Source organism: Capra hircus, chromosome 8, assembly GCF_001704415.2.
Source record: "Capra hircus breed San Clemente chromosome 8, ASM170441v1, whole genome shotgun sequence".
In the NCBI taxonomy this organism is placed as follows: domain Eukaryota; kingdom Metazoa; phylum Chordata; class Mammalia; order Artiodactyla; family Bovidae; genus Capra; species Capra hircus.
This window is the reverse complement of record NC_030815.1, coordinates 437,692-460,635: the sequence shown is the minus strand read 5'-3', so window position 1 is coordinate 460,635 and position 22,944 is coordinate 437,692. Positions and strand designations below refer to the sequence as shown.

Here is a 22,944-nt window from a genome sequence, read left to right as displayed (position 1 = left end):
CACCCATACATGACTACTGGAAAACCGTAGCCTTGACTAGATGGACCTTTGTTGGCAAAGTAATGTATGTGCTTTTTAATATGCTATCTAGGCTGGTCATAACTTTCCTTCCAAAGAGTAAGTATCTTTTAATTTCGTGGCTGCAGTCACCATCTGCAGTGATTTTGGAGCCCCCCAAAATAAGGTCAGCTACTGTTTCCATTGTTTCCCCATCTATTTGCCCTGAAGTGATGGGACCAGATACCATGATCTTAGTTTTCTGAATGTTGAGTTTTAACCCAACTTTTTCACTCTCCTCTTTCACTTTCATCAAGAGGCTCTTTAGTTCCTCTTCACTTTCCGCCATAAAGGTGGTTTTATCTGCATATCTGAGGTTATTGATATTTCTCTCAGCAATCTTGTGCTTCATCCAGCCTAGCATTTTGCATGATGTACTCTGCATATAAGTTAAATAAGCAGGGTGACAATATACAGCCTTGACGCACTCCTTTCCCTGTTTGGAACCAGTCTGTTGTTCCATGTCCAGTTCTGTTGCTTCCTGACCTACATACAAATTTCTCAAGAGGCAGGTCAGGTGGTCTGGTATTCCCATCTCTTTCACAATTTTCCGCAGTTGATTGTGATCCACACAGTCAAAGGCTTTGGCATAGTCGATAAAGCAGAAATAGATGATTTTCTGGAACTCTCTTGCTTTTTTGATGATCTAGCAGATGTTGGCAATTTGATCTCTGGTTCCTGTGCCTTTTCTAAAACCAGCTTGAACATCTGGAAGTTCACGGTTCATATATTACTGAAGACTGGCTTGGAAAATTTTGAGCATTACTTTACTAGGGTGTGAAATGAGTGCAGTTGTACAGTAGTTTGAGCATTCTTTGCCATTGCCTTTCTTTGGGATTGGAATGAAAACTGGCCTTTTCATTTCAAAACCTGATGGATTGCTACTGCTACTGCTAAGTCGCTTCAGTCGTGTCCGACTCTGTGTGACCCCATAGATGGCAGCCCACCAGGCTCCCCCATCCCTGGGACTCTCCAGGCAAGAACACTGGAGTGGGTTGCCATTTCCTTCTTCAATGCATGAAAGTGAAAAGTGAAAGTGAAGTCGCTCAGTCGTGTCCTACTCTGTGCGACCCCATGGACTGCAGCCTACCAGGCTCCCCCATCCATGGGATTTTCCAGGCAAGAGTACTGGAGTGGGGTGCCATTGCCTTCTCCGCTGATGGATTAGGACAGACATATTTGGGAGACAGGGGCCAGTATCCCACAGTGGGACACAGGCACTGTCTTCAAGTCTGATGCTAAGCTGGTTGGAGGGAGAGAGATGGTGGATGAAAATGTCTCAGTGGTTTCCTGCTTTCCCCACTGTGTTCCTGACTCTGAGTTAAATCCCAGCTAATTTCCCACACTTCTCGGTAGATTCCGGCAACTTTTGCTTGCGTTTCTGATGCTTCTCTGCAGGGATAGGCCCTCATTTTGCCTCTGTTCCATCTTCTGAGACATCCCAGTTTGGCACTGTTTTAACATGTACAATGACAACTTTGGTCATAATAATGTTCTATAATATAAGAGCACTAAAAGTCAGTTTTTTTTTAGCCAAACGACTAGCCTCTTTTCTGATTCAGTATTTAAGTTTTATTTTATCTCTGGAAATGCCAGCAATTCAGTGCTAATTTATCTTTTCTCAGGTGTAGACTAAGAACACACCCAAACAAAATACATTCCTTTTACGTTGCTGTCTCTTTTCTATAGGTTAAACATGGGTGATAAGTCTCAGTTAATCAGAGGCCTCGCGCTGGTCACTTGGGCCTTTGGGTAGACACCCCTCCCTGTGTCTGGGGTTCCTGCAACCACTGGAGGTCGGTACGCACAAGCGGCCACTGCTGTAACGGTAACGCTCCGTCTAGCACAGGACCTCAGTGAGTGAGTTATGCGAAGACGAGGACAGCCGTGTTGTGCTGGCATTTAAACAACTAGGTGATGCTTTCGACAGAAAACTTGGGAGAAAAGAAAGGCCCTGACTGTGTCCAGTTTTCCTGAGCCCTGGGCACCTGGGAAACTCAGCTGGCCCAGATGCCCCCTTGTGTGTCAGGAAGCGGTCACCACCCCTTCCCACGTGGCTAAGATGGGGCTTGTAGCAACTCCTCCTTACCCACGACCACCCTCAACATGCCCTCCCGACTCTTCTGCTTCATCTCATGTAGGATGAGCTGGACTGATTTCCCCTGCTGACCAACCAGACAAACATTTGCTACAGGTATTAGTCTTTTCCTGTCCACCCCACAGGTCCCTGAACTATATAACCCACCTTCTGGCTCCTCCTAAAAGCTGCCTGGAGGGGATCTGTCCAAGATCTGTCCCCACCTAGCCCCTGTGAGGGTCACTGTGAGGTCAACAGTGCCATCACACCACATCCCCCACTCCCACACTGATCCTCTCCAGCCTAACTGTACTAACCCTGTGAATCGAAGCTGTTTCCTGCTGACCTTTGAGACCCTGCACACCCATGGTCAGCGTCTTCCCTTTGTGTTTGCCTCCTCCACTTACTGCGGCAAAATCTGCTTACCTAAGTCCAGAGGCTTTTATTTTTCCACACTATGCCAAAGACACAAAAAATATTACTTAGCTAAAGTATAAGTTTCACAGTTCCTTGAACAATGTATATAAAGATGTCTTAAGGTGAAAAACATCTATTTCTGCTTCATTGACTATGCCAAAGCCTTTGGCTATGTGGATCACAATAAACTGTGGAAAATTCTGAAAGATGAGAATACCACCATCTGACCTGCCTCTTGAGAAATCTGTATGCAGGTCAAGAAGCAACAGCTAGAACTGGACATGGAACAACAGACTGGTTCCAAATAGGAAAAGGAGTACGTCAAGGCTGTATATTGTCACCCTGCTTATTTAATTTATATGCAGAGTACATCATGAGAAATGCTGGACTGGAGGAAGCACAAGCTGGAATCAAGATTGCCGGGAGAAATATCAATAACTTCAGATATGCAGATGACACCACCCTTATGGCAGAAAGTGAAGAACTAAAGAGCCTCTTGATGAAAGTGAAAGAGGAGAGTGAAAAAGTTGGCTTAAAGCTCAACATTTAGAAAACGAAGATCATGGCATCTGGTCCCATCACTTCATGGCAAATAGATGGGGGAACAATGGACCTTATTTTGGGGGGCTCCAAAATCACTGCAGATGGTGACTGCAGTCATGAAATTAAAAGACGCTTACTCCTTGGAAGGAAAGTTATGACCAACCTAGACAGCATATTAAAAGGCAGAGACATTATTTTGTCAACAAAGATCCATCTAGTCAAGGCTATGGTTTTCCAGTAGTCACGTATGGATGTGAGATTTGGACTATAAAGAAAGCTGAGTGCCGAAGAATTGATGCTTTTGAACTGTGGTGTTGGTGAAGACTCTTGAGAGTCCTTTGGACTGCAAGGAGATCCAACCAGTCCATCCTAAGGAGATCAGTCCTGGGTGTTCATTGGAAGGACTGATATTGAAGCTGAAACTCCAGTACTTTGGCCACCTGATGTGAAGAGCCGGCTCATTAGAAACGACCCTGATGCCAGGAAATATTGAGGGCAGGAGGAGAAGGGGACGACAGAGGATGAGATGGCTGGATGGCATCACCTACTCGATGGACATGAGTTTGGGTGGACTCCGGGCGTTGGTGATGGACAGGGAGGGCTGACGTGCTGTGGTTCATGGGGTCACAAAGAGTCAGACACGACTGAGTGACTGAACTGGAACTGGAAAGTGAAAAGTTTTTTTCAAGGAGTTTTTTTAAATTCATAATTTTTTATTGAAGGATAATGGCTTTATAGAATTTTGTTGTTTTCTCAACATGAATCAGCCATATATGCCCTCCCTTAAGAACTGCCCTTCCATCTTCCTCCCTATCCCACCCCTCTAGGTTGATACAGAGCCCCTGTTTGAGTTTCCTGAGCCACACAGCAAATTCCTGTTGGCTATCAATTTTACATATGGTAATGTAAGTTTCCATGTTATTCTTTCCATACATCTCCCCCTCTCCTACCCTCTCCCCATGTCCATAAGTCTATTTTCTGTGTGTGTTTCTCCATTGCTGCTCTGTAAGTAAATTCTTCATTACCATTTTTCTAGATTCCATATATATGCATTAGAATATGATATTTATCTTGCTTTTTCTGACTTACTTCACTCTGTATAATAGGTTCTAGGTTCATCCACCTCATCAGAACTGACTCACACGTGTTCCTTTTTTATGGCTGAGTAATATTCCATTGTGTATATGTGCCAAAACTTCTTTACCCATTCATCTGCTGATGGACATCTCGGTGGCTTCCATGTCCTGGCTATTGTAAACAGTGCTGCACTGAGCGATGGGGTACACGGGTCTTTGTCAGTTTTGGTTTCCTCAGGCTATATGCCTAGGTGTGTGCTTGCTGGCTCACATGGTGGTTTTATTCCTAGTTTTGAAAGGAATCGTCATACTGTCTTTTATAGTGGCTGTATCAATTTACATTCCCACCAACAGTGCAAGAGTGTTTCCTTTTCTCCACACCCTCTCCAGCATTTATTGTTTGTAGACTTTTTGATGAGGGCCATCTGACCAGTGTGGGCATTTCTCTAATAATGAGTGATGTTGGGCATCTTTTCATGTGTTTGTTAGCCATCTGTATGTCTTTTTTGGAGAAATGTCTGTTTAGGTCTATTTCCCACTTTTTGATTGGATTGTTGTTTTTCTGGTATTGAGTTGTATGAGCTGCTTGTATATTTTGGAGATCAATCCTTCGTCAGTTGTTGCATTTGCTATTGTTTTCTCCCATAAGGTGGAAAGTTTTTAAGTTCTCATTGGGAATTCTAACAATATTTTTCTTCTAAGAGTTTTGGCTTGTACAACAGCTATGCTAAATGTCTCAAACAATTACTACTTTGTCTTGAAATGCTAATGATTTTTTTAATGGAAATAAAACCCAGGTTGAAATTATATAACATCATATGCATCAAGACAACCAGCTGAAGTCCTGAAAGTAGTTTCAGAAGTCTAATTATGAACTGTTTCTACTTGTCCTGCACCCTCCCCCGAGGCAGAACCCAGTTCTGAGCAAGTGCACTATATCCCTGAGCCCAGAGGGGCCGGTCTCCCGGGACTGGGCTGTGAGCCTGCAAAGTGTGCTCCCTGGGGAACAACACACTCCTGTGAACGTCACTTAGGTTTCTGCCTGCCTGTCTTCATCTCCCTTCTGGCCTTCCTCACCTGCTGCCTCCAGGGTCTCGTTTGTGTGCTCACCCCTCGCCCCCGTGCCAGCTATACCACTGTGTATTCTGGGACTGCACCCCTCTGTCGTGGGCTCACCCATCCTTCTCCCCGCTTCTGTTCTTGCTACACTGTGGCTTCAAGCTCCATTGTCCCCAAATCTGACTCTGTGAGTACCTTTTCTCTGCTTCCTCTAATTTACCAAATCTTTAGACACCAAAGGGATCAGCCTCATTGATGGGGCCGATCATGTGCTTGCTTCCAGAGAGACCCTGATGCTGCTGTTGAGCAGTGAAGATGGAAACCAGAAACAAGGACTCCTCTGAAGCAGCTGGAGTAAGTGGCTGGTTCAACACCAATGCCAAGGAAAATAGTACCTGGGATAAGCTGCTGTCACTAGGGTGGCTGTCAAATACACACACACGCCTGTGTTTATGTGTCTCACACATCTCAGCTTGACAAGCACAAAGCTGGCTGCATTCTGCTGTTTTGTGTCTTTGTGGTGGTGGTTTAGTCCCTTCAGTTGTGTCCAACTCTTTGTGACCCCTTGGACTGTAGCCCACCAGGCTTCTCTCTCCATGGGATTCTCCAGAGAAGAATACTGGAGCGGGTTGCCATTCCCTTCTCCAGGGCATCTTCCTGACACAAGGATTAAACCTGCATCTGTTGCGTTTCATGCATTGCAGGCAGATTCTTTATCAAGTGAGCCTTATGTCTTTGCTTTCATTTAAAAGGGCTTTAAATGTTCACTTAACTTTAGTTGGCCCAGAGTCTTGAATGGGGGAGGGGATGGCCACCCACTGGTTGTCCTGGTCTCCCGCTGGGACAGACATAAGCCAACCCACTTCTTGTAGGAACTGATCCTTCACATTCAGTAACATATATTTCAATACAATGATTTCCTTTATTATTCCAGTATACACAATTTAACAAATTGCTGATTTAGATATGTGCAAATCCAATCCCATGTACTTTCATCAATAGGTTTTCCTTGAAGAACCTATTGATACTAATTATTCTTAAAATACTTTTAAAGGGAGAAAAGAAAATATGATTCTATGATTTCATAGTAAAAGGCAAATTAATCACAACCTATATGTGACGTGTCTGTGAAGATGACGGCATACTCCAGATTCTCCTTTGCACTTAGTAGTCATCTGCATCACCCGCACAGATGGCCAGCAGAGCCTTCTCATAGTGCCCTGATGCGAAATTCTGAAAAGGAGCACATATAAGGTATTTGAAACACAATGTCATAAAAAGAAGCATAATTCCTCTGAACTATACAGTGAGACACCATGGGCCATTAGCATCTCAAAAATTATTTTTCCATCCTGATGTAACATGTCCTGGGGACTCTTCCCAGTAGAGGTTATTGAAAAGTAATGACATGGTCGTAGTCAATAGAATGGGGTTTATATAAAGCTGATGAAACCCTAATGGTTTTTATTTATTTATTTTTGGCTGTGCTTGGTCTTCATTGTTGCATGTGGGCCTGAATATGTTTTTATAAAGAAGAATGCTTAGCAGTAGAATTAATTCTTCTCCTCGCCTTTAGATAAAGAGGTGTCCCAATGTTGTTACAAATTAGAGTCTAGAGGGCACACTGGACAATATGTCTCAAATGGTTTAAAGATATTTATACTCATTAAAGCAGTCATTCTACTTCAAAAGTCTGTCCTAAGGAAATAATGATCAGTTGTTGATGAGCCCAAGATTTGTGCTCCAAAACATATTGTGTACAATAATGAAAAAATAAAAGATAATATATAATAATATAGGGAGTTTATGCTCTTTACAACTAATACAATGGGATCCATGATTTAAAGAAATATTTCTTTAAGTAGTAAAACTTTGATGCTTACATGTAGTTTTAAAAAGAAAACACATACAACAAAATTTTACTGTTGTTATCTGTGGTGAATAATTTGGTGTTGCTCCGTCACTCAGTCATGTCCAGCTCTTTGCAACCCTGTGGACTGCAGCACGCCAGGCTTCCCTGTCCTTCACCATCTCTCAAGAGTTTGCTCAAACTCATGTCCATTGAGTCTGTGATGCCATCCAGCCATCTCATCCTCTGTCATCCCCTTCTCCTCCTGCCCTCAATCTTTCCCAGCATCAGGGTCTTTTCCACTGAGTCAGTTCTTTGCATCAGGTCGCCAAAGTATTGACTCTTCAGTTTCAGCATCAGTCCTTCCAGTGAAAATTCAGGACTGATTTCCTTTAGGATGGACTGGTTTGGTTTCCTTGCAGTCCAAGGGCCTCTTAAGAGTCTTCTCCAGCACCACATTAGGGCAATTTAAATCCTTTTATCATCTTCTATAGTTTCTACATTATTTTCAAAAATGATAGTAATTAAAGTATTATAAAACTTATCTTTGTTAAAAGGCAACTCTCATGTTCGTGTTCTCTTACGCAGCTGTTACTTATAATTCACTGCTGTAAATGCACAAAGTTGCATTAATTATTTGTGAATATTAGTAGATTTTGAGGTGGCCATGGTTAACTGCTGTATAGTGTTGAGCTAGTTTACTCACTGAGAAAATGAGTTATGCATTTCTCAGTGAGAAACATTCATCTGCACTAAAGGTTTCGGGCTTTGAAGGTGGATGCGAGAAGAGTTTTATCAGAGACAAAGGAGGAAGATGTCTCTTAAGTACTCCAATAATCATTCCTCTGAAACCATCTTGACTTCCTGAGGCCTGCAAGGCCTCCTGGGTTATATGGTTTCTTGGTCCTGTGGTTGTCAAGTTTCTCCTGGATCTTTCAGTGGACTAAAAAGCTATTTTATGCAATGGAAATTTTCAAGAAACAACGTGTACAAGACAACAGGGCTTGTTTAGTGGCTAAGTCATGTCTGACTCTTTCCAACCCCATGAACTGTAGCCTGCAAGGCTCCTCTGTTCATGGGATTTCCCAGGGAGGAATACTGGAGTGGACTGCCATTCCCTTCTCCAGTGGAGTCTTCCCAGGTCTCCTGCTTGGCAGGTGGATTCTTTGCCACTGAGCTGCCTGGGAAGCCCAGAGGACCAGACTGTGCTCAAAATATACTTCAAGATACATTACAGGCCCCTGTGCTTGGGTGCCATCTTGGAGTTCTTTATACTATTTTGAACCACAGGTCAAACATTGTCATTTTCCACTGTGTCCTCAAGTTACATATGCTGACATTTTTGGCTGGGCTTTATCAGGATCTAGGGTAGAGTTTACATGAGTCAGAGTGAAGACCCCAGGCTGCAGACTTCGGAGTCATCGCATCAGCACCCTCCAGGGCTCATGGGTGCGCGTGCGCAGAACGTTACGGCCCCAGCACGTGCGGGGACCCGACAGGCTGCCCTCCCTTCTGGCGGCACACAGGCGGCTGATCTCCGAAGGCGCTCTTCAATTAACGTGCTCCCGCTGCAGAACGCAGTCTTCTGGTGCTGTTGCTAAGGCCTCATCACACGATCAGGGGATGAATAGCGCTCATGACCAGACCACTAACTTTTGCTTAAAACACATCAAAGAGGGGTAAGTGAGGAGAAGGGGTTTTCTCACCTATTGATGCTCTCCGGCTGCCTGACCCACTAATGTAGACGACCCCTTGACTGAACTTTTAGATTCCACCCTGAAGTTATCTAAAGTTAGGCTCTCGTTTCAGTTTCAAGAAGCATGAAGTACGGGTGCAGGTAGATGACGATTAGGAGACTTACCTTGATGTCGTGGAAAAGGGACTTCCCATATCTCTCTTTGTACCGCTTCCTTACGGTCATCAGGTCGATTTCACTTCTGGCGATTAGAATCCTAATCACAGTTTTATTATGGAAGCCAAAGTCCTAAGAGACACAGCCAAGTGGGGGTGACCACCATGAGGAAGCAGCACCTTAAAGACAGTCCGTCTGAAATGGACCCAGCCCTTTTCTGTGACCATGTCCTGTACCCCTCAGACCGTGGTGCTGGCACCCATGAGCACTGACTCAGACTCCGCCTCAGCAATGTGACCACCCCGGGCCGCGGTGCACACCCAGTGAAGCGGTCCATCTCCTCCGCTTTTCCAATGCCTTGTCATCTCTGTTTCCAGGGTCACAGCCTTGAGGCTGGCCCTTTTCATTTCACCAGGTTCTGCAATAATCTTCCCTTTTATTTTTATTTATTTTTAAAATTAATTCTTATCGGAGTATAGGTGATTGACAAGGTTAGTTTCAGGTCTACAGCAAAGTGAATCAGTTATACCAAAACCTAAGTCGCCCAGCATATCTGACTCTGTGACCTCGTGGACTGTAGCCACCAGGCTCCCCCGTCCCTGGGATTCTCCAGGCAAGAACACTGGAGTGGGTTGCCTTTTCCTTCTCCAATGTATGAAAATGAAAAGTGAAAGTGAAGTCGCCCAGTCGTGTCTGACTTTTAGCGACCCCATGGACTGCAGCCTACCAGGCTCCTCCATCCATGGGATTTTCCAGGCAAGAGTACTGGGGGTGGGGTGCCATTGCCTTCTCCGATTATATATATAGTAGTGTGTATATGTTGATCTCAAATTCCTGTATTGACCCTCTCTCCTCTTACCTGCTAGTAACCATGAATCTGTTTTCTACCTCTGTGACTCTGTACTTCTCCCTTTAAACCTGGCCAGCCTCCTCATCGTCTCCCAGATGCTGCATTTTAGGATGCAGATGTGATCACTTGCTGTCTCTATGTAAACATTCTTCCTGGGTTGGGAGGTGGTCCCAGCTCTGGTTGATGAACCATTGGTATGTCTCTAAGATCACGATTATGTTTTTTTAATTAATTAATTTATTTTAATTGGAGGCTAATTACTTTAAAATATTGTATTGATTTTGCCATGCATTGACATGAATCAGCCATGGGTGTACATGTGTTCCCCATCCTGAAGCCCCTCCCACCTCCCTCCCCATCCCATCTCTCAGGGTCATCCCAGTGCACCAGCCCTGAGCACCCTGTCTCATGCATTGAACCTGGACTGGCGATCTGTTTCACATATGATAATATACATGTTTAAATGCTATTCTCTCAAATCATCCCACCCTCACCTTCTCCCACAGAGTCCAAAAGATTGTTCTTTACATCCGTGTCCCTTTTGCTGTCTCGCATATAGGGTCATCATTACCATCTTTTTAAATTCCATATATATGCGTTAGTATACTGTATTGGTGTTTTTCTTTCTGAAGTAAGTCCGAAAGAAAGATGATTATGTTTTTATTTTATCATCTGCTTATTGTGGTAAACTGTGAAAATAAGAATTCCAGGTATTTGAAATACTTGCTGATTTAACCTCCAGTATTGAAAAATGCACAAAAATTAATTTCTGTGTACTAGCTTCAGAAAGAATACCTCTGCACAAAGCAAGTTCAAATTGCCTGTTCAAATGGAGTGATGGTGACACCTAGTGGCCAGGAAGGATCAGCTAATTTTTGAGGTATGGATGTTTTATGTAGTGTTAGTCACTCAGTTGTGTCCGGCTCTTTGTGACCCCTTGGACTGTGGCCCACCAGGCTCCTCTCTCCATGGGATTCTCCAGGCAAGATACTGGAATGGATTGCCATTCCCTTCTCCAGAGGATCTTTCCAACCCAGGGATCGCACCCGGGTCTCCTTCATTGCAGGCAGATCCTTTATGTCTGAGCTACAGGGAGATCCAGTTTTATGGATAGGTTCCAGTATTCTTGGGTTTCCCTGGTGGCTCAGCTGGAAAAGAAGCCGCCTGCAATGCAGTAGACTTGGGTTTGATCCCTTGGTTGGGAAGATCCCTTGGAGAAGGGAACAGCTACCCACTCCAGTATTCTGGCCTGGAGAATTCCATGAACTGTATAGTCCATGGGGTCAAAAAGAGTCGGACATGACTGAGCAACTTTCATTTTCTTCAGTGATCTGTCTGCCAATTCAGGAACCATGGGTTTGATTGCTGGGTTAGGAAGATCCCCTGGAGGAGGGCATGGCAACCCACTCTAGTATTCTTGCTTGGACAATGCCACGGACAGAGGAGCCTGGGGGGGGGGCTGCAGTCCATGGGGTTGAAAACAGTCGGCCACGACTGAGCAGGCAGGCACACACACGCACTGCTAACAAGCTCTACCATAAGTTGAAGTGATGAAAATGAATGGTTAACCAAGTTTCTGTATTTAAGTTGTATGATTAGAGTGTGTTGGAGAAAATCAGAGATGCTTTCCTTGGTGAGGGCTGGTGAAAACAGCTTTCCCCTGAACTTGACACTGGAGGGCCCTGACTTGACGTGGTCCTGTGCATGAGATCTCTGATTGCTGGAACACAGGCCTCTCCTCCATACCTGCGACGCTGAGTACACACACCTTCCTTTTTGCACTGACACACCTCAGCAAAGCAGTTTTTATTATTAGGGGGCTCTCACTTGGGGCATAATTGGAATCAGTAATGTGATTATTTTCCCAAGGTCATTCATGAGCAAAGCTTTACTCTTGTTGGAGAAAGAAGAGTCGAAGTCATCCAATGTACATGCTAAGCCCTTTAGTCGTATCTGACTCCTTGCAAATCTATGGACTGGAGCCCACCAGACTTCTCTGTCCTTGGGATTTTCGCAGCAAGAATACTGGAGTGGATTGTCCTGCCCTCCTCCAGGGGATCTTCCTGACCCAGGGACTGAATCTGCATCTCCTTTGGCTCCTGCATGGTAGGCGGATTCTTTACTGCTGAGTCACAGGGTAAATCCAGTCACCCAGTTGTTCAGTTGCCCATTTGTTTCTGACTCTGCAATCCCACGGACTGTAGCACGCCAGGCCTCCCTGTCCGTCATTATCTCCTGGAACTTGCCCAGGTTCATGTCCATTGAGTCAGTGATGCCATCCAGCCATCTCATCCACTGATGCCCTTTTCTCCTTCTGCCATCAATCCTTCCCAGCGTCAGCGTCTTTTCCAATGAGTCATCTGGTTTCCATCAGATTACCAAAATACTGGAGCTTCACCATCAGTCCTTCCAAAGATTATTCGGGTTGATTTCTCTTCAGATTGACGAGTTTGATCTCCTCGCTGTCCAAGGGACTCTCAAGACTCTTCTCCAGCACCTCAGTTTGAAGGCATCAATTGTTTGGCGTTCTGCCTTCTTTATTATCCAGCTCTCACAACCATATGTGACCACTGGGAAGACCGTAGCCTTGACTATACGGACCTTCATCGGCAAAGTAATGTCTCTGCTTTTCGATACACTGTGTAGGTTTGTCATAGCTTTCCTGCCAAGAAGCAATCGTCTTCTGATTTCATGGCTGCAGTCATCATCTGCAGTGATTTTAGAGCCGAAGAAGAGGAAATCTGTCACTACTTGCAACTTTTCCCATGCAGTAATGGGGCCGGATGCCATGATCTAAGTTGTTTTTTAATACTTTGTCTTAAGCCGGCTCTTTCACTCTCTTCCTTCACCTTCGTCAAGAGGCTGTTTAGCTCTGCTTCACTTTCTCCCATCAGAATGGTATCATCTGCATATCTGAGGTTGTTGATGTTTCTCCCACCTTTCTTGATTCCAGCTTGTAACTCATCCAGCCTGGCATTTCTCATGATGTGCTCAGCGTGTAGGTTAAACAAACAGGGTGACAGCAGACAGCGCTTCCTTTCTCAAGTCACTCAATAGCCTTGCCCATTACTCTTTTAGACAGATATTTAATCCAATCAGGTTTTCTTCTTGGAAATAGAATAACAAAGAAGCAGGGGACTGTGAGCGTCAATCTTCCTCTTATGTTCCAAGGATACAGAGGTTCTTGTACATAATAAAAAATACTGTACATAGCTATAAGTAAATAAATTATTCTTGATGATTAGCATGTTATCCACACGTTCTGGCTACCTCTAAGAAGCTGGTCTCTAAAAATCACTTGGAGGATAAAACACTCTATTAAAACTACTCTACTACTGAATTTTTAAAGTGATTTTCACTGAGTTTTCAGGGCTGTGATGTGTGTAACGACTTGCATCAGACCTTGTCAGTTTCTCAGTGTCTCATGCATGTTGTGGATGCAGTATGCATTGTCTCAGGCATGGAAGCATTTGTTTCTTTGAACATGAATGCACCAAAGGATGTGCAACTGACTATCACCTGAAAGTAAAAACATTTGTACTTAATTACAAATACAGGTTTAGAGTTTATCGTTGTCTGGCTGTGGCCTTTTAAGTGGTTTAAAGAAACCGCCATGCTGGAAAGTCCGTAGCGCTGCGACACTTTCTGCTTGACTCCATGTGCTGTGTGATTGCCTGAGTGTGAGGTGGCCGGGGCGGTGGGGGTGGCAGAGCGGGAGTTTCTTTGGAAGCTGTGAAAGCATTTGGCCTTTCAGTTTCTTCAGATGCTAAAAAAGTGCTGAAGCACACCTCCTGGGGGAACAGGTGCTAAGAAATACTTCCTAGGCACCTCCATTTGATATAGAAAGCAAAGCATTATTTTTACTTGATGGGTCTCATTTGGGTGTGTAAAATATCTTTTCACTTGAGCATATCTACTTTGAAGGTAATATATTTGCATACGAACTCAAAAATGGGAATCAATACTTAAATGATTGAAGTAAAACTAGTCCTTTGAGAAAGTACACATGACTTCTGGAGAAATATTAAAAATATGTGGCTCATACTTACATGGATTGCACTATACAATCTGTAAGCAAAATAGGCTGGTTTGTCTCGAATACAGAGAACTAGGAAAAAACAGAGAGAAAAGAAAGTTTGAGAGTAACAGTACATATTTTTTTTTTTTTCCAAAATTTGGGAAATGATGAGAATGCTTTTTTTTTCCAGTTATAATTCTGGAAACTGATATTTTGTGAGTTCTCTGTGGGATCGCTCATTGTACACTATATTACGATGTCAACATTTCAAATAGTGGTAAAACCATAACCTCTTTGCAAGGGAAGGAAATTAGCATGTATGCGATGAATTTAAAGATGTGAGATCCCAATGACCTGAGAAGTCAAGGTTTCCTACTATGAACACTGACAGCTCTTAGGAAGAGTATAGGTTCATGAAAGACAGCTTGCCATTGTATCAGGAGTTGATGTATTTTTTCTCTACAGAGAATGTAGAGAAATGTCTTGTCTCAATAATTAAATTCAAGGGAAACTAACTCAGTCACTTTAATTCAATTGAATACATCTTTATGTCAGTCAGAGCTACTCGACCCTTGATGTATCAAGTAAATTATTACTCACCAACTGCTACTAGCAGCTCTCGAAAGTATCCATCGTAACATTCATTAATGGCGTCTACTATGTCTTGCCCAGAAATACTTTGAAATTCCTGGAAAACTTTAACAAATTGATTCAAAGATTATTATGAATATTATAAATTTTAAATGTAGGCATTGATTTGACTGCTTATACACAGGAAGGCAAATAAAGTGTAGATATGTGCAAATAAGTGTTGGGTTGGAGTGGGCCACCTTTTAAATTATTATAGACTTCTGTGTGTTATGGATAGTAGAAAAAAACACAAAAAAAGTATTGTAAAAAAATGAGAGAAACAGGGACTTTCCTGGTGGTCCAGTGGCTAGGACTCCAGTTTCCTCTCCATGGGATGCGGGTTTGATCCCTGGTCAGGGAAGTAAGATCCCTCATGCCATGTGGTGCAGCCAAAAAAAAAAAAAAAACAAAAACAGTTGAAAAACAAGAGAAATAGAAAGGTATCCAGCAGTTTGGGGAAAGCCAAAGAAAGCACCTTTAAAACCAATACGGCAGCTTTGCGTGAATCACAGTTTCAGTAACAATGACCTTGGTTCCGTCCAGACTTATTAACCTATGTTCAGCATATTCTGTTTAAGACAACACGTGACGCACTGAACAGGACACAGCTGATACGTGTAAATTCTTCACCAGAACCAGAGATGGCTTTCAAAGGTTTAGTACTGAAAGGTTGTTGCTGTTCAGTCGCTAAGTCCCGTCCGACTCTTTGCAACCCCAGGAACTGCTATAATTCAGTTACTGGAAGAATAAAATTCTACAGAAACTTCCTTCCTTAGCAGTGTTAATGGATGAGGCATGTCTGTACAAACATAATCTAAACTAGGTGCCTTGAGAGAGCTGGCTTTCCTCTATTTGTAACACCCCCTTCCCCTCAATTACCTACTTGCTTCTGATACATAATCGGAGAGGAGCTATAAAACAGGAGGACGTTACCCAGGCACAGCTGCTGGTAGCTCTTGTTACACAGCATCAATTGCAGAAGCGTCTTGTGCTCCCCTGTCCTCTGCTGGCAGGCCTCCCACAGCACCTGAAACGCCGCAGGGCCGCCCGCTAGCACCACAGCCCTGGGCTGCCGGACAAAGCCCCCACAGCTGCCCCAGGTCCTAGTTACCATCGCGTCCTGAGTGGCCGTGGCTGGGTCTGTGTATCCTTCCTCCCTGGTTCCCTGGGAAGCAAGCACAGGTTTCCCTTGTAAGTGTCCTTTGTTTTTAAATTGGAACATGGCTGGTTTTTCATACTGTTCATGTTCATGGGGTTCTTGCAGCAAGAATCCTGCAGTGGTTTGCCATTCCCTCCTCCAGGGGACCGCATTTTGTCAGAACTCTCCACTGTCATCCGTCCATGAAGCTCCGATACTTTGGCCACCTGATGTGAAGAGCTGACTCATTTGAAAAGACCCTGAGGCTGGGAGGGATTGGGGGCAGGAGGAGAAGGGTATGACAGAGGATGAGATGTTTGGATGGCATCACCGACCCAATGGACATGGGCTTGAGCAAACTCTGGGAGATGCTGAAGGACAGGGGACCCTAGTGTGCTACAGTTGGTGGTGCTGCAAACAGTTGGACGTGACATGGCAACTGAACAACAGCAACAGTTGTTTAAATGTTGTGTTAGTCTCTGCTGTATAGCAGAGTGAACCAGCCACGTGTATACAGATATCACTCCCTCTTGAACATAGGATAACTGGGTGACAAGCCTTTGAACCACCAAACACACTGGAGATTCCTAAGAAAGTGCTATCACTAGTTAGAGTTACTCTACATTTCTTGGGTACTTTATAAAATGCTGGTCTTTTAAAAAAAAATGTGGGCACTTTTCGTTTTTTCTTTGCAGCAGAGGTAATCCTTCGGAGTTGATGAGCTTTTCACTTTGCCAGCCCTCTGTGCAGTATCTTCTCCTCCCTCCAAACAGCGTCTGCTGCCTGGCCGGCTGGTAGAGACAGGATATAATGTTGTCAGGAGGAAAACGCACAAAGAAAGCCTGAGTTAATAATGGACCTCTGGCGCGGAACATCACACATAGGCAGCAGGAAAATAATCATGTAGTCCAGATTTTGTGCAGTGAGAAGAGAGTATTTTGTACATTTGTTTCACCCCTGCCTCTTTATCGTATAAGGAAAGAACAAACACGGCCAAGCTGACCTAAGAGGACATTTCGAACAGGAGGGAAGGAGGGCTCGCCAGTGCAAGGTCCTGGTCCCTGAGGGTCATGAGGACACAGAGGAAAGAGAGGTGGGAGAGACATGTGATGACCCAGTTTATCTCATGCTTCCTTTGGGAGACTTGAAATGGGGCCCATATGTGTACTTCTTTGTGCAATTAATTGCCAAAAGCACCTTAGGCAGATGGGTAGATTAAGAAAATGTCAATCAGCTAATGTGTCATGTAGCTTTTCCCACCAAGCAGATTTGGTCACATAAAAAGCCCAAGTTAAGACAGTAGCCTGTTAGGGGATGCAAATGCCAGAGGAATGGCATGAACAGGCATTTGGGTTAGGAACAGAATAAACTCGTGACAGGAAGAAATTAAGGGGGTTCAAGTCTAGCCAGAAGAGTCGGGAGCAAGCACAGCGGCTGCAGCTGGTCCCGGGGGCTGCAGGTAGTGGGTCGCCAGAGGCCCCAGGGCAGCCGCCTGTGGAGCGGCACAGGGGACTCCTGGCAGATGACCCTCTTCCTCTCTGTGGAGACACTTGTCATCTGTGTGTGATCATGCATGCGGATTAAGTAACCTCTAAGTGACTAATTCTTCATTATTTGACAGATAATTAGATCTCCCTTAAGTCCGGTTTAAGAGAAGCAGAGCAGAGGAAGTGCTGTGAATTTAAGTTCAGTGATTGGCATTCATTTCAAGAAGAGCGTGTTCTGGTCGAGTGGTTTTCTTATTAGAAATAGCCCTGTTGGAAAATTAGTTGTAGATTAAGTAAAAGCACTTCTTTCCCAGAAAATATGACAATAATTTAAACACTGCACGTTTCATGAATACCTTCAAGCTTCCAATCCCCACTCTCTATTAATTCGCAAAAAATCCCAAGTGTGTCTGAATGTCCATGGACAGTCTTTCCTTTGATTCTCAAAGTGAAGATGCAGAGGGAGGAGGCGGATGTGATTATAACTGTTGGAGAATTTTAGAACATGGGCACAGGGAGGGAACAGAGAGAAGAATGGTTTCATGACCATTAATTTACGGAGTATGTCTCTGGAATCTCAAGAAAGCAAAATGATAAACCCAAGGAAACACTGACTTATAGCAGAGTTGAGAGGCAAAGATACATAGATAATACCTGCTTGTTTTACAAACAGTATCTGTCATCTCTCTATCTACTTCCTACCTCTCTGCCTTCTATCATCATGTATCTAAGGAATCTAATATATCTGTTTACCTATCATCTATATTTCTATTTTCCACCTATCATCATCTGTTTTATTGGGCTCCAAAATCACTGCAGATGGAGACTGCAACCAAGAAATTAAAAGATGCTTCCTCCTTGGAAGAAAAGCTATGACAAACCTAGACAGCATATTAAACAGGGGAGACGTGACTTCGCTGCCAAAGTCCGCAGAGTCATGTATGAATGTGAGAGTTGGCCCATAAGGAAGGCTGAGGGCTGAAGAACTGATGCTTTTGTTTTTGTTTTTAAATAAATTTATTTATTTTAATTGGAAGCTAAAGAACTGATGCTTTTGAACTGTGATGTTGGAGAAGACTCTTGAGAGTCCCTTGAACTGCAAGGAGATCAAATCAGTCAATCCTAAAGGAAATCGGTCCTGAATATTCATTGGAAGGACTGATGCTGAAGCTGGAACTCCAATACTTTGGCCACCTGATGTGAAGAACTGACTCATTGAAAAAGACCCTGATGCTGGGAAAGACTGAAGGTGGGAGGAGAAGGGGATGACAGAGGATGAGATGGTTGAATGGCATCACCTACTCAATGGACATGAGTTTGAGTAAACTCTGGGAGTTGGTGATGGACAGAGAGGTCCATGGGGTCCCAAAGAGTCAGACACGACTGAGCGGCTGAACTGAATTGAACTGATTTCACTGGAAGGACTGATGCTGAAGCTGAAGCTCCAACACTTTGGTCACCTGATGTGAAGATCTGAATCACTGGAAAAGACCCTGATGCTGGGAAAGATTGAAGGCAGGAGGAATAAGGGGACGACAGAGGATGAGGTGGCTGGATGGCATCTCCAACTCAATGGACATGGGTTTGAGCGTGAGTCTATTTTCTATGTATCATTTATCATCGGTCATCATCTGTCTAAGGAATCTACCTAATCTACCTATTTGTCTATCTATCATCTATCTATGGAGAGAGCTTGAGGCAGAGAACAAGGATCCCAACTGGGGGGAGAGAAGGGTCATGGTCTTGTGACAGCCTCTCAGTCAGCTGGCTGTTTCGGTTATTATCTACTCGCAGTTTCACAAACCTGTAGGATGCAATTCCATTTCCTTTCTGTGAATATCTAGACAGATTCTCTGGCATGGGATATACCAGAGTTCGTGGTCAGCGGACATGCTGGACTTCATCAGTTCCCTAACTCACATTTCACATTTTTCCAGTGCTCTAAGTTTATGGATCCAAATCTTAAACTAGGAGTTCCAAAATGAGTCATGAGTATAGAAATCAGAAGCCAGTGGTCAAATTTAAAAATTTATGAGAAATTGTACATTTTACTAAGCATTACACAGGACTCCTGATCTTGAAAAAGACTATTAGTAAAGGATATTTTACTATGGCTTTTTATAAGTTTCTTATATCCAGTTTCAATTGTGAGTTAAGTAACTTCTGTAAAATCTGTGTTATACTCATAAGGTATGTTTTACATTTTAAGAGAAATATACTGTGAAACCTCTTAAATATATAATATTTAAGTATACATTATTAATTTTCCTTGGCTTCTTATAAAATGTAGAACTCTCCTCATTTTTGATATTCTATGTTGAAAGGACAATTTTAATGCTCTGAAAAGCTATTTTAAGGTTAAACACACACACTTAAGTTCCAACTGTAGAAATTGAATTTCAGAGGTAATACTTTATCCTGTAAAGTCATAATCAAAATCAGGTGAAAGCCAGTGATAAAACAAATTGTGTGTTATTTCAAAATATGTATGTCTATACAGATAATATTATTGCATATACATGTGTACTCTATAAAAAATAAAGCATTATTGTTTAATTTCAGGAAAAAGGAACTGCAGTTTTGCTAAGGGAAAATATTGTGCACTGATTTTTTCCCTTAGTGACTTATTTTCTCTCATGTTTAATTTTCAGAACTGTTTGTTTTTCCTGAAATATAGAGCATTTGCTTTATAAAAATCCTCATTCTTGGGTATCAGTTACTTTTAGGTGTTTTGTAGCTCAGCCTTTGAAGAATGGCAGAGATTCTGAGAGGCAGCGCACTTGATCACTGGAATTTCACCAAATAGAAACAGAAGTGGAGAGGAGTCAGACAAGGTGGAAACAATGCCGTTTACCATTGTGCTCCCCTGTTTTCAGGCTGGGCTCTTACTCAGCAGACGTGAAGTGTCGGCCCAGCCACAGGGCCCGTCTGAGCTTCCAGGGAGGAGGTGCCGGCAGCACGCTTCCCTCAGCTGGCTCTGAGATGCGGACCAGCAGTTATCTTTGTTTTTTTGCCTTAAATTTTTTGTTGTTGGTGTTTAGTTGATTTATAACGTTGTGTTAATTTCAGGTGTATAGCAAAGTGATTCAGTTATACATGTATACATATCAAAATGATACACGCACCCCAATGTTCCCTGCAGCACTAGTCACAATAGCAGGACATGGAAACACCTGAAGTGTCCGTCAGCAGATGAATGGATACAGAAGACGTGGTACATACGCATGGCGGAACACTACTCAGCCGTAACGATGATGGAATAATGCCATCTGCAGCAGCGCGGAGGGAACTGGAGATTGTCCTACTGAGTGAAGGTGAGTCAGAGAAGGACAAATGTCGCATGATACCACTTATATGTGGAATCTTAAGAAATGGTACAAATAAACTTATTTTCAAAGCAGGCACCATGTTACTGTGGGATCAACTGTGGACCAGAGAGAAAAGAAGCCAGACTTGGAAGGAGAGTCTGGACTGAGATATAGCCCTAGTGGAATACAAAATAGTCCTTGCAGAATGCATTTTTACCCTACTTATATTTTTCTTTAACAAATTGAAATACATTTCTGTTTGGATACTAAGAAAATAAAGATATGTTTGCCCTTAGATGCAACTTGTGGATTTATAGCAGCACTGTTTTCTTTATTCTGTTGGGGCAGTACTAATGCCAATATGAATTTCTGACTGGAAACTGTTGCTTTAATTTACATTATGGAGTGTCAGTCCTAGAAAGCCAAGAAATGATGACCCTTCTAAGTTGAGAGAATCTTGTAACTAATCTTACAACATTTATAACTTAGAAAATGTTCAATTGACGCTTTGCCAAATGAGATTATTTTTACTATTAATAATGATTATTAAAAACTTTTTTCACATAAAAAGACTCAACTTCTGTCACAAATTTAAATAGGCTTATAGCTCAGTTGGTAAAGAATCCACCTGCATGCAGGATACCACAGTTCAATTCTGGTGGGATGATCCGCTGGAGAATGGATAGGCTACCCACTCCAGTATTCCTGGGCTTCCCTGTGGCTCAGCTGGTAAAGAATCTGCCATCTGGTAAAGAATCTGGTAAATCTCCTGCAATTCAGGAGATCTGGGTTAGATCCCTGGGTTGGGAAGATCCCATGGAGAAAGGAAAGGCTACCCACTCCAGTATTCTGGCCTGGAGCATTCCATGGACTGCACGTCAATGGGGTCACAGAGTCAGACACACAGAAGCTCACACAGAAGCCTCCTGTTGGGCAATGTAAAGCCAAGCTCTGTGTTCTCTATTGATGTTATCATCCTAGAGAGTAGAATCTCTGAAGGTGAAAAGACAGCCTTCAGAATGGGAGAGAATAATAGCAAATGAAGCAACTGACAAACAACTAATCTCAAAAACATAAAAGCAACTCCTGCAGCTCAATTCCAGAAAAATAAATGACCCAATCAAAAAATGGGCCAAAGAACTAAACAGACATTTCTCCAAAGAAGACATACAGATGGCTAACAAACACATGAAAAGATGCTCAACGTCAGTCATTATCAGAGAAATGCAAATCAAAACCACAATGAGGTACCATTTCACACCAGTCAGAATGGCTGCGACCCAAAAGTCTACAAGCAATAAATGCTGGAGAGGGTGTGGAGAAAAGGGAAACCTCTTACACTGTTGGTGGGAATGCAAACTAGTACAGCCACTGTGGAGAACAGTGTGGAGATTCCTTAAAAAACTGGAAATAGAACTGCCTTATGACCCAGCAATCCCACTGCTGGGCATACACACTGAGGAAACCAGAAGTGAAAGAGACGGCATGTACCCCAATGTTCACCGCAGCACTGTTTATAATAGCCAGGACATGGAAGCAACCTAGATGTCCATCAGCAGACAAATGGATAAGAAAGCTGTGGTACATATATACAATGGAATATTACTCAGCTATTAAAAAGAAAACATTTGAATCAGTTCTAATGAGGTGGATGAAACTGGAGCCTATTATACAGAGTGAAGTAAGCCAGAAAGAAAAAGACCAATACAGTATACTAATGCATATATATGGAATTTAGAAAGATGGTAACGATAACCCTGTATGCGAGACAGCAAAAGAGACACAGATGTACAGAACAGTCTTTTGGACTCTGTGGGAGAGGGAGAGGGAGAGGGTGGGATGATTTGGGAGAATGGCATTGAAACATGTATAATATCATATATGAAACAAATCGCCAGTCCAGGTTCGATGCATGATACTGGATGCTTGGGGCTGGTGCACTGGGATGACCCAGAGGGATGGTATGGGGAGGGAGGAGGGAGGGGGGTTCAGTATGGGGAACACGTGTATACCTGTGGTGGATGCATGTTGATGTATGGCAAAACCAATACAATATTGTAAAGTAATTAGCCTCCAATTAAAATAAATAAATTTATATTAAAAAAATAAAAATGACAGTAACTTGGGCACAAAAAATGTTTAAAAAATTAAAATTCTTGGTGCTTGGCAATGAATGAAATTCTCAGTTGGTGTTAAAATCAGGCTGATGTATTTATTCATTTTTTAACTAAATGATACCAAATATTGTGAAGTACAATATGAAGCTTTTAACCACAATAAACACACATTTGATTGGCTATGTGAAGCTACCCTGGATGAGAAAGATAACAAAATTGAAGATTAAGAAGGAAAATAAAGTAGGTATTTAAATTTGCACACTGCTATTGGTATTTTAAAGGAAAAAAATCATTGTCAATAGTTGTTTTCTCATTTTAACTCTTTTCAATACACAGACTAGTTCTAGCCAGGGTAGAAATAATTCTTAATTTTTACCTTTCTCATGCAAAGTACTACATAAAACTGCCCATTTTTAAAAAACAAGTTTTGTAGAATAAAAAAAAAAAATCACCCAAACTAAAGATT

At 42.8% G+C, this 22,944-nt stretch overlaps 1 protein-coding gene across 1 annotated transcript in view; it reads right to left on the bottom strand.

Annotated features, from left to right (window-relative positions):
• Window positions 6,128-22,944, bottom strand: part of ANXA10 (annexin A10) — an 87,928-nt gene continuing 71,111 nt past the window's right edge. Inside the window, exons 7-12 of the mRNA XM_005683503.2 lie at window positions 15,540-15,593; window positions 15,362-15,455; window positions 14,399-14,494; window positions 13,830-13,888; window positions 8,940-9,062; window positions 6,128-6,462 (exon numbers count right to left, since the gene is read on the bottom strand). Coding sequence (XP_005683560.1) covers window positions 6,394-6,462; window positions 8,940-9,062; window positions 13,830-13,888; window positions 14,399-14,494; window positions 15,362-15,455; window positions 15,540-15,593 — 495 coding nt within the window. The 3' untranslated portion in view covers window positions 6,128-6,393. The remainder of the gene's footprint in view (window positions 6,463-8,939; window positions 9,063-13,829; window positions 13,889-14,398; window positions 14,495-15,361; window positions 15,456-15,539; window positions 15,594-22,944) is intronic.